This window comes from Erpetoichthys calabaricus, chromosome 1 (genome assembly GCF_900747795.2).
Source record: "Erpetoichthys calabaricus chromosome 1, fErpCal1.3, whole genome shotgun sequence".
In the NCBI taxonomy this organism is placed as follows: domain Eukaryota; kingdom Metazoa; phylum Chordata; class Cladistia; order Polypteriformes; family Polypteridae; genus Erpetoichthys; species Erpetoichthys calabaricus.
The window spans coordinates 176,721,504-176,734,003 of NC_041394.2; the positions used below are offsets into that span (position 1 = coordinate 176,721,504).

General features: G+C 38.3%; 1 protein-coding gene across 4 annotated transcripts in view; it reads right to left on the reverse strand.

Annotated features, from left to right (window-relative positions):
- Nucleotides 1–12,500, reverse strand: part of hdac10 (histone deacetylase 10) — a 313,475-nt gene that overhangs the window by 57,300 nt on the left and 243,675 nt on the right. For all 4 annotated transcript variants that reach the window (XM_051924423.1, XM_051924431.1, XM_051924418.1 and 1 more), the window contains one exon: nucleotides 9,086–9,176. In XM_051924423.1, coding sequence (XP_051780383.1) covers nucleotides 9,086–9,176 — 91 coding nt within the window. The remainder of the gene's footprint in view (nucleotides 1–9,085; nucleotides 9,177–12,500) is intronic.

Consider the following 12,500-nt stretch of genomic DNA (forward strand, 5'->3'; position numbering starts at 1 on the left):
AGCCCTAACTTTTTTCGTGAAAGCCTGTTTCAGTCAATAAGTCTTAAAAACAGGTGTAAAGATATTGACAATAAGCTACGCAAACCCACCAAGACATGGAATCGTTTAAATCAAGTATCATTACATCTTCCTTTCTTAAAGAGAAGTAAGGCAGTACTTATAAGCTTACACATATATATATATATAGACATACATACATATATATATATCAATATCTATATATATCTATATCTATATATGTATATCTATATACAGTGATCCCTCGCTATATCGCGCTTCCTCCTTCGCGGCTTCACTCCATCGCGGATTTTAAATGTAAGCATATGTGAATGTATATCGCGGATTTTTCACTGCTTCGCGGATGTCTGCGGTCTACAGTAAGTGCGCTTCCTCATGATTTGCCCATTTGAATTCAAACAAGGGACGCATTTGACTTCAAACAAGGGACGCTATTGGCGGATGGCTAAGAAGCTACCCAATCAGAGGACGCGGTTAAGCTCCTGGGTGCTGACTGGCTCCGCAACAGGGAGCGCAGAATTCGATTTCACTTAAAGCCGGCATCTCATCTCATCTCATTCATTCAGCATCATCGTTTTGCTTTGTGCGTACTGTAGTCAAGCTCTTCGTTATGTCTACAAAGCGATCTTCTCCTGCTACTGGGGCCGTGCCGAAGCGCCAACGGAAGATGCTAACAATTGCTGAAAAGGTGAAATTGTTGGACATGTTGAAGGAAGGGAAAAGCTACGCCGCTGTAGGACGCCACTACGGTATCAACGAGTCCACGGGTTGCAGACATCCGTTGAAGAATGGGACCCGCAAATGATTCGTTCTCTGCAATTTAAAAATGCTCTTGACGGCGCCACAGAAGTGTATAGGAACCTCTTTACACAAATGAAAAGGCAGCGCCAGCAACTGCCCATCACGATGTTCCTTACACGTAAAACACTGCCTAGTACGCCTTCAGTGGAAGAAGACGACGGCGCTGCTACACAGTCGCGTGAAGAGGCTCCTTTACAACAGCTGTGACAGTCCAGTAAATAGCATCGTTATCTGACAAGTTGGTGAGTACCCAAAACTATTTTTCTACGTACGTAGTACAGTACATGTATGTACGTTTATTGTAACTGTGCACACATTTTATACAATTTTTTGCATTGCATTTTTTTTTTTTTGCATTGTAGGTATTTATTGCCGGTGGCCTGGCTGCAACAAATGTGATATCGGAGACGCTCTACGGTTTCTTTAAAATAGCATTTTGGTTTTATGTACAGCATTTACATGTTAGATTTTTCACGTATTTTTATATCACCTACTCAATTACAATATGTTTAAAACTGTTACGTATTAAATAAAACTCCTCAATGATATACGATACGTATGTTTGTGAGTACTGTAGTATATAAACTGTGTTTACATACATAATTTCAACGAATCTTACCTAATAACTAAGAGAATATAAAGGGTTTATGCTGTATAACTGTACGGGGAATATTTATAAACCATGTGGGAGAGTTTATAAGGACTTAAAATATATAAAAATAACCATATAAACATATGGTTTCTACTTCGCGGATTTTCTCACTTCGCGGGTTGCTCTGGAACGTAACCCCCGCGATGGAGGAGGGATTACTGTATATATATATATATATATATATATATATATATATATATATATATATATCTATAGCTCTCTCTCTCTCTCTCTCTCTATATATATATATATATATATATATATATATCTAAATCCCCGCGAAGTACTGCTTTTAAATTTTTATGAAGAAGCTTTTTAAATTGAGGGAAAATATCCCAATAGCAATTTGTTAAGGATCTGTTTTTTTGTGAAGCAGCCTTAACACAGCTTTTCCGCTGTTTTATAAACGAACGCCATATAAGGTCTTCCTTTTTCCTTGCTTCGCCAAGGAAAGAGCCTTTTTATTAAATCCAAGGGTTCTTCGCTTTTTTTTTTGTTTGTTTATTACGATTGTTATAGTTCTGTTTGTATACGACGTTGTCAGTTCAGCACTCAGGTTGTAATATGACCAAGCTGTGCAAGCTTACTGTTAAGAATGCAACGTATAGTTGTACATGAGAAAAGCAATCTTGCCTCAAATCAATGGCAAACTTTTGTAGGTCTGTGAACTTAATTTAAAGTTTAGGTTTACACGGTGCTTTCTTTCTGAAGTACCTGCACTCATGAATATGTCTGTATGCGTCAGTCGCTCAAATCCCCGCGCTTCGCACCGGCGAAGTACCGCTTTTAAATTTTTATTAAGAAGAAAAGAAAACCTTTTAAAATTGAGGGAAAATATACCAATAACAGTTTGTTAAGGATCTGTTTTTTTGTGAAGCTGCGTTCACTCGAGTGATCACTTCGAGATGACTTGCTGGCTAACCATAAGCGTTACCTGGTAGGTAACCACCCATACAATCAGATTGTGAATCAGACTACGAATGCCGTGAATGTAATTACCCCGATCTACATGCTGTCAAATAAACGAACCACACGCCGTGGCGCAATTTAGGGGCTTAGCCTCTAGCGCTGACATCCGAGGTTCGATTCCCGTAAGGGAGTGAAGTGAGCGCTTCGCACCGGCGAAGTACTGCTTTTAAATTTTTATTAAGAAGAAAAGAAAACCTTTTTAAATTAAGTCTTAAAAAGAGCTGTAAAGATAATGACAATAAGCTACGCAAACCCACCAAGACATGCAATCGTTTAAATCAAAGCGCGAGTCGAAAAACACCATCCCATAATATTAGTTAACGATTAACACATTTCTATATGTATTGTAAGCATACAATACAACTGATAATATGTTGCGCTTATTTATCTGGTGTACTGACATTTTTGCGCGTTTAACGGCTGAAATCTAACGTGGTTTGTGCCCTTCAGAATGAAAAGAGTTTGCATTTACCTTTTTAATAAAAGGCGAGCTTTTAAGCCTGAGAAATCACCCCGTAAATGCACACGTTTAATTGCACATGTGTTAATATGTATGCTTACACAGTATTAAAAGACACTCAACAAGTACACAGTATTAAAAGACAGTCAACAATTAACGTCATTTACCTTCGTTCCCGCATTTGACTTGTGCTGTAAATCTCTTCCTCGTTTTCAGTTCACGTGATTACGTAGGAGGCGTTATACGTGATGACGCGATACGTGACTCCGCCTCCTCCATTAGAGTATATGGACAAAAAACAGGTTCCAGTTATGACCATTACACGTAGAATTTCGAAATGAAACCTGCCTAACTTTTGTAAGTAAGCTGTAAGGAATGAGCCTGCCAAATTTCAGCCTTCTACCTACACGGGAAGTTGGAGAATTAGTGATGAATGCGTCAGTCAAACAGGTTCCAGTTATGACCATTACGCGTAGAATTTCGAAATAAAACCTGCCTAACTTTTGTAAGTAAGCTGTAAGGAATGAGCCTGCCAAATTTCAGACTTCTACCTACACGGGAAGTTGGAGAATTAGTGATGAGTGAGTGAGTCAGTCAGTCAGTCAGTCAGTGAGGGCTTTGCCTTTTATTAGTATAGATCTGACATGCACAATTTTTGTTTACAAATACTAACAGGCAAACAGGAATGCAATTTTTATTTAAATTTTCCAATGTTCAATGCTAATAACTGGTTCTTCTTCTTCATAAAGATTATTAGGCTTACTCTATGATAGTGGTATAAAAACAGCAGAAAAATCTCTTCAAAAAAAAAAAAAGATTTCATGATCGTGACAGCCCTAACCAATATAAGGCGGAGTGCAGATCTGGAATTTTCCAGTCAGCAGTGAGAAACCCTGTCCTGAATGCAAAATTAAAGGGTAAGTTTGGAATTTTTTAGTTAAAGTTGTACTGTATGTTAACAATTGTGGTATAAATTAATTTGTCACTTGAAATAGTGTACTAAATTTTTTTAATTTCAAAATATTCCTTGTCTGTTCTTGCAGTTTACAATGGGACTGTAGGGTACTGGGGTGCAAAGGTGAAAGGAAAAGCTTTAGAGCTTAACCAAAAATACTTTCAAGCATTAAAAGGTTTTTATTTAAGAAAACATGCCTTCCATGTTTATGATTCTTATAATAACAAAAGGAAACCAGAAATAATTATTTTATCACAAACTAGGAAACACTTGGACCTCTGGTTTTCAAAGAAACATGGTTTATGTGCTTCTTATAAAACACTGCACTCTAGGCTACTCTGGTAAGGTGGGCTCTGCCTCCTCTTTCATACCCTAATGGTTTATAAAATGTGTTTGCAATAAAAAACTTTCATTCAGCCTGTACAGTGTGCATTACTGTCAGCAGATGTCACAGCTATTCCTTTCCAATCTTGCGTTGCTCTGCGGCAGAGTTAGCCCACCTCTCCATTTATATGGTCGTGTATGACTTTCTTTTACACTCAGAGCATATGACTTGTGTTTCCAACTAAAAAGATCAGTTGGCCTGTGGAATATGCTTCACTGTTAGCAGATGTCACTGTGATTCATTACCTGTCAGCAGCCGTGTGCCTGCAATGCTGTTATTTTCCTGTCAATGGCAGAATGCAGTTGTGCTGCTGCAGGACTTAAGAAGGACCCAAAGCTCAATTATATGGTTGAGGTTGCCTGCACATCAATTTGTGGGTTGTGTTACACATATCCATAAGCTCTCAATTAAGACTAAGATCAAGGTTCAAGACCTGTGGTTACTAAGTTTTTACGTGACAGTCTACCCGTCTAAGATAGATTGAAATCTAAGTAACCAATGTAGTCCTCAGCATTAACCTTTGCAGTGCACCATGCAATGCATATAATGTATCTCGGTTTTGTGCCGTTTGGTAAGGGATTTATTAAAGCAGCGTTAATGCTTGTGATGTTTCATCTGTTGGAATGACACATGAAATTCATTTTATTACTAAAAATGTTTGTGATGCACTATCTTTTGGAATGACACAAAAAGAGCAACTGGACGGACACACAGACGCATACTTATCACTTTATTAAGGTGGATATATAGATTCTTAGTACTATTTTCTCAAGGTAAGGATGTGTTTCTTGTGCTTTTGTCAGCTTGCAGCAGCTGTTGCGGGTGGAATTATGGATAACTGAAGGCCGAACTCTTGCAACATCATAGAAGTATCACTAGCCCAACTAGAGCTTTCACTAGCGCTACTATCGGCTAATCCTTTGGCACCTAAACAGGTCACTACTGCTACAGTACAGGTGTAACGATGACTCACCAAAAAGTCCAAAAGAATTCTCAATAGAATTACTGGATTCCTAGCTCTTCTTCAGTTCACAATGTTTGCTTCCTTTCATATGACTTTTTAAAGCAGACTCGCCTACATTCTCAATTTCAAACTTCTTCATAAAGTAATGGCACCCAGCTATATGCTTACTTAATTTATATTACTGAAGCCAAAATTTGTAGTCAGTGTTTTTCAAACATTTCAAGTTAAATGCACATTTTCCTGGCATTCTGTCACCTCAGTAAATTACAGCAACAAATCTAATACACGCAGTGTAATTTACCCGTCTAGCTATTTACTAATTAAAGCTAAATTGATTATGATAATTTGACTTGGAAGCTCTGAGCAGTAACAGCTACTACATATCTATGCCAGCTCACACGCAAACACAGAACAAAACCCAAGGTGATATTAATTCAAGATGTGGACATTTTTTGTCAAAAACTCTGATGTTTTACCTCATGATACTGTATGTGATTACTGGAATTCACTTTAATATTTTTCATGACTTTAAGTACAAGGACTTACAGTACTCGATTTTGTCTTGTTCATTTTCACAACTTTCTAGATTTTCCAGGACCTGTATGAACCCTGAGTCTACCCTACTTAACAAAAATTTGTACAGCTATTCTACAAGAATAGGCAGTATTTCTGGGACACAGGTCTTTTTTAGTCCCTGGTAACCTTAGAGATTTCGTTTTTGTTTACTGCCATGATGTGTGTAATTGTTTTGTCTTGGTAGTATTTTACTCTACTTTCCCCTTTTGTATTATTAATATGTAGCCTTTGTCAGAATGCCTCAAATCTCACAGACCTACCACTGTTTACAAGGTATTGTACCATATAACTTCTCCTCACCTTCCCTTCTACATTTATAACCTCAGGCAATTAGGTGTAGTAAAAGACAAGCAGGAGTTAAGTTACACTTTAAATAATGTATTATTAAATAATAACAATATGCCAAGTACATTTGAATATTGGCAACCATACAACCTGATAAATGCTGATGTGTAGTTTCAGGCGGCACACAAGCTTGTTAGTTACTAAAAATGTCTCTAGTTAAGGCATCATTTGTGGTCAGCTTTCTTCAGAACAGGCCACATTCCTGTCTCAATATGGCTGCTGTGCTGTGCTCTTTATTGTGTTGTCCTTTTCAGTTCATGGTGTGTGAGATGGTCTTTCATCAGTTTGGCGAGAGAGAGGTAAAGCAACCTGTAGACCCAATAGAGTGTCATGGTACTTGAAGGCTTTTGATACAAGCCAATTCCAAACAGCCATATTTCAGACCAATGGGGCAGAGAACATCTTCACTTCTGTCCCAAAACCATGTGTTGAGTTGAAGTTTGCCAGCAAGGCAGTCTAGCTTTCCTGTGGGGGTTGATTGAGAGAGCCCTGCAGAGAAACATTTGCCAAACTTGTTTCAGGCACTTCCCCCAACCCTGTCGTAAAATTCACTATGCTGACTTAGTCCTGGGGGGTAAACATGAATGCTTCTCACTAATGTAACACTAATATTACATTGCTTTACCTAAGTTACAAATAAAGATATACAAAATATTTATCAACTTGTATGCAAATTTTCACACCACAACAGTAATGCATTGGAGATGAAGTAAGAGGTAGAGACTCGATAAAACAAATGGGGAAAATAATACTGTTTATCAGTAAAGATAACATAACATTCTCCAACCCAATAGATCTAATTGAGGATCATGGGTGGGTGAAGTCTACCCTGAGAATGTTTGAGCAAAGCAGGAATTATACCCTGAATAGATCCCAGTCCACTCACAATGGTTTGAGAATGTTAATACACTGCAAAAAAGTTACTCTAAGCTAACGAAAAGTACTTACAGTAGTGCTTGAAAGTTTGTGAACCCTTTAGAATTTTCTATATTTCTGCATAAATATGACCTAAAACATCATCAGATTTTCACTCAAGTCCTAAAAGTAGATAAAGAGAGTTAAACAAATGAGACAAAAATATTATACTTGGTCATTTATTTATTGAGGAAAATGATCAAATATTACATATTTGTGAGTGGCAAAAGTATGTGAACCTCTAGGATTAGCAGTTAGTTTGAAGGTGAAATTCGAGTCAGGTGTTTTCAATCAATGGGATGATAATCAGGTGTGAGTGGGCACCCTGTGTTATTTAAAGAACAGGGATCTATCAAAGTCTGCCCTTCACAACACATGTTTGTGGAAGTGTATCATGGCACGAACAAAGGAGATTTCTGAGGACCTCAGAAGAAGAGTTGTTGATGCTCATCAGGCTGGAAAAGGTTACAAAACCATCTCTAAAGAGGTTGGACTCCACCAATCCACAGTCAAACAGATTGTGTACAAATGGAGGAAATTCAAGACCATTGTTACCCTCCCCAGGAGTGGTCGACCAACAAAGATCACTCGAAGAGCAAGACGTGTAATAGTCGGCGAGGTCACAAAGGACCCCAGAGTAACTTCTAAGCAACTAAAGGCCTCTCTCACATTGGCTAATGTTCATGTTCAGGAGTCCACCATCAGGAGAACACTGAACAACAATGGTGTGCATGGCAGGTTTGCAAAGAGAAAGCCACTGCTCTCCAAAAAAAAACATTGCTGCTCATCTGTAGTTTGCTAGAGATCTCGTGGGCAAACCAGAAGGCTATTGACAGGAATGTTTTGTGGACGGATGAGACCAAAATAGAACTTTTTAGTTTAAATGAAAAACATTATGTTTGGAGAAAGGAAAACACTGCATTCCAGCATAAGAACCTTATCCCATCTGTGAAACATGGTGGTGCTAGTATCATGGTTTGGGCCCGTTTTGCTGCATCTGGGCCAGGACGGCTTGCCTTCATTGATGGAACAATGAATTCTGAATTATATCAGAGAATTCTAAAGGAAAATGTTAGGACATCAGTCCATGAACTGAATCTCAAGAGAAGGTGGGTCATGCAGCAAGACAACGACCCTAAGCACACAAGTCGTTCTACCAAAGAATGGTTAAAGAAGAATAAAGTTAATGTTTTGGAATGGCCAAGTCAAAGTCCTGACCTTAATCCAATCGAAATGTTGTGGAAGGTCCTGAAGCGAGCAGTTAATGTGAGGAAACCCACCAACATCCCAGAGTTGAAGCTGTTCTGTATGGAGGAATGTGCTAAAACTCCTCCAAGCCAGTGTGCAGGACTGATCAACAGTTACCAGAAATGTTTAGTTACAGTTATTGCTGCAAAGGGGGGTCACACCAACTGAAAGCAAAGGTTCACATACTTTTGCCACTCACAAATGTGTAATATTCGATCATTTTCCTTAGTAAATAAATGACCAAGTATAACATTTTTGTCTCATTTGTTTAACTGGATTCTCTATATCTACTTTTAGGACACAAGTGAAAATCTGATGTTTTAGGTCATATTTATTCAGAAATATAGAAAATTCTAAAGGGTTCACAAACTTTCAAGCACAACTGTATATCATGACATTAAATCTTGTTTTCCTTATTGTAAGAATTATTGACTTATCAAAAAATGTATATTTACGATTATTTAGCTTATTTTAAGAAATCTTGTCAAGTAAATTTTGCTTACCCCACTGGCGGAAGTATTGCTGAATAAAAGCAAAACAACTCCCGCTTAATGTTTTTTGTCTAGTTTTTGCATATGCATTTTTTGCAGTATATTGATTATATGATGGAGTATTGCGCATGTTACAGAGTACAGTGAAATTCTTACTTGCATGTGTGACCAATAAGTCAAATGCTGTCTACTTCAAAAACTCAAAATGTTTAAATTATATGATAATAACAATTGCTTTTCCTTTTAGGTGTGTTGACATCTTATTTCATACTGTACATTAAAACATCCTGAAAAAATATGACTTACTTCCTTTTGAAAAATCTTCATCATGACTGAACAAAGGTTTTTCTGGAGGTGCAGAGAATCCTTCTGGCCTTCCACAGTACTGTCTTTGAAACTGTAAAGTAGGCATACATGATTAGAAAGTACTATAATGTGGCATACACTATCTGGAATAAAAGGACAATTATCTACCAAATCTATCAATTTTATGTTGGGCACACACATCCAAAGGAGAGAATTTTTGGCATTACTGTTGGTGAGGACTTACCATTTATTTACAATAAGGTCTGAGCTTCCCAACTTCTAAAAATCCAGAGACTGAGGAAATATTTGCATGTTTTAAATCTATCTTTAAACATGTAATTTAAATAGCATTTTTGAAAGTATAAATTGTAACTCAAATAGAAAAGACTAAATTAACTTCACAAGGTTTTGATTTATTAACATAACAACTGCATTATCCACCAGGGTGTATCTATATTATTCCAGCTTATTTTGACATGTAGGAAAATGCATAACATTAAAGGAATGGAGGAAACCACATGATCCTTGGTGATGTATAGACATATGTCTGGGTATCTTCGTTGAGCCACTCACTTATTATTTTCTCCCAAGCCTAACATAAATAACAAATTAAGTAAATTAACTTGCTTTCCTCTGCACCAGAGGTTAAAGAGCTAAAAGACTGAATGTTTATAGCCTAGTAATCTCCAGCATCTCAGAAAGTGACGCCAGCAAGTCTAACATGGCCAGCTTCTCTAGACAGTCACCAAAAGAAACTCCATATTGCTTAGTTTTGTAAAAAAAAAAAACATGGAATACTTAATCACAAAATTAATAAAATGAATAAGGCAAAAAAATGTCCAAAACTGATCATGAAGGAGTATGGTGCAAAGCTGAATACTGTGGACAATCAAATTCAAGTACGGGAATACAGAAGTTCACTTCCCTATGCAACTGGATCCTGAACTTCCTGACAGAGAGACCTAGAATGTTTGTGTTGGAAATATCTCCAATAGCATCACACTGAGCACTGGTGTCCCAAGGGCTGTGTATGTAGCCCATTAATGGTCACTCTGCTTACTCATGGTTGTACAGCTACATATAGCTATAACATCATCATTAACTCCTTATGCCCTAAGGGGATACTGCCATTATTGCACCTAAAATACATTCCTGAAAATAAACATCTTAATTAATAAGGGAGCTGCATATAGCTGAAGAGTAGTCAGTACAACAGTCCAAATTTTTTAAGTATTTATATTGTAAGGTTTCTAAACTCTTTTGGGATTCCCCCCAACGGACCAACATGCCGAACCGCATTCGGCAAGTTTGTGGAAGACAGCCTATCAGTTGCCAGGGCAACCGCAGGCTCACAGCGCTGTAGCAGCTCGCTGCGAAAAACAAATCCGAAAGTATCACGGTTGCACTGTGAGCACCTGCCTTCGATGGGTGAAGCAAGGAACATTATAACTGCAGGGAACAGTATTACTTGGCCACTAACCTGGCCACAACCCTGCCTCACTGCTGTGTCTGTGTATAAGAGAGTAGCAGATCCCGCTACATAAAAAACCATGCTATTCCTGTTTCAAGTTGAACAAAAGCTGGTTTTGCTAAAGTACTGAGACTCAGCCTCGTGTTTTGGGGTGCAAGACAAGGACTCACACGTCACAATGTGATTAGAAATACATTGTTTAAATCAATATCAACTAAACAAATAAAAATAGAAAAAAAATGGCAACTTTGGGGATTACTCTCCAAAAATCTCTCTGGATTTTAAAGTACTAATGTGTACTATCCTGGAATCAATTTTCTTTTGTTCCACAAAATGTCATCTATATTTGTACCAAGTTTAAATATCATATCCCTTAGAATTTTGAAGTTATACTTTTTGTCACAAGATTGCCCCCCCCCCATATATATATATATATATATATATATATATATATATATATATATATATATATATATATATATATATACACATATATACACACAGTGCATCCGGAAAGTATTCACAGCGCATCACTTTTTCCACATTTTGTTATTTTACAGCCTTATTCCAAAATGGATTAAATTCATTTTTTTCCTCAAAATTCTACACACAACACCCCATAATGACAACGTGAATAAAGTTTACTTGAGGTTTTTGCAAATTTATTAAAAATAAAAAAACTGAGAAATCCCATGTACATAAGTAATCACAGCCTTTGCGCAATACTTTGTCGATGCACCTTAGGCAGCAATTACAGCCTCAAGTCTTTTTCAATATGATGCCACAAGCTTGACACACCTATTCTTGGCCAGTTTCGCCCATTCCTCTTTGCAGCACCTCTCAAGCTCCATCAGGTTGGATGGGAAGTGTCGGTGCACAGCCATTTTAAGATCTCTCCAGAGATGTTCAATCGGATTCAAGTCTGGGCTCTGGCTGGGCCACTCAAGGACATTCACAGAGTTGTCCTGAAGCCACTCCTTTTATATCTTGGCTGTGTGCTTAGGGTCGTTGTCCTGCTGAAAAATGAGCCGTCGCCCCAGTCTGAGGTCAAGAGCCCTCTGGAGTAGGTTTTCATCCAGGATGTCTCTGTACATTGCTGCAGTCATCTTTCCCTTTATCCTGACTAGTCTCCCAGTTCCTGCCGCTGAAATACATCCCCACAGCATGATGCTGCCACCACCATGCTTCACTGTAGGGATGGTATTGGCCTGGTGATGAGCGGTGCCAGGTTTCCTCCAAATGTGACGCCTGGCATTCACACCAAAGAGTTCAATCTTTGTCTCATCAGACCAGAGAATTTTCTTTCTCATGGTGTGAGAGTCCTTCAGGGGCCTTTTGGCAAACTCCAGGCGGGCTGCCATGTGCCTTTTACTAAGGAGTTGCTTCCGTCTGGCCACTCTACCATACAGGCCTGATTGGTGGATTGCTGCAGAGATGGTTGCCCTTCTGGAAGGTTCTCCTCTCTCCACAGAGGACCTCTGGAGCTCTGACAGAGTGACCATCGGGGTCTTGGTCACCTCTCTGACTAACGCCCTTCTCCCCTGATCACTCAGTTTAGATGGCCGGCCAGCTCTAGGAAGAGTCCTGGTGGTTTCGAACTTCTTCCACTTACGGATGATGGAGGCCACTGTGCTCATTGGGACCTTCAAAGCAGCAGAAATTTTTCTGTAACCTTCCCCAGATATGTGCCTCGAGACAATCCTGACAGACTGAGAAGATCATTCCTCCCCCAAACTATGCGACTCTTCAATTCCACCAGAGGGGGTAAACGTTGAACATTATTCAAGTTATTGTCTGTTTTTTACCTGCATTTTTTGTTTTTTTTTGTTTTATTACTCTTTAATTTAATATTTTTTGCTGCTGGAGTATGTGAATTTCCCCCTGGGATTAATAAAGTATCTATCTATCTATCTATAGACTTTTATTACACTTTAATTTAATATT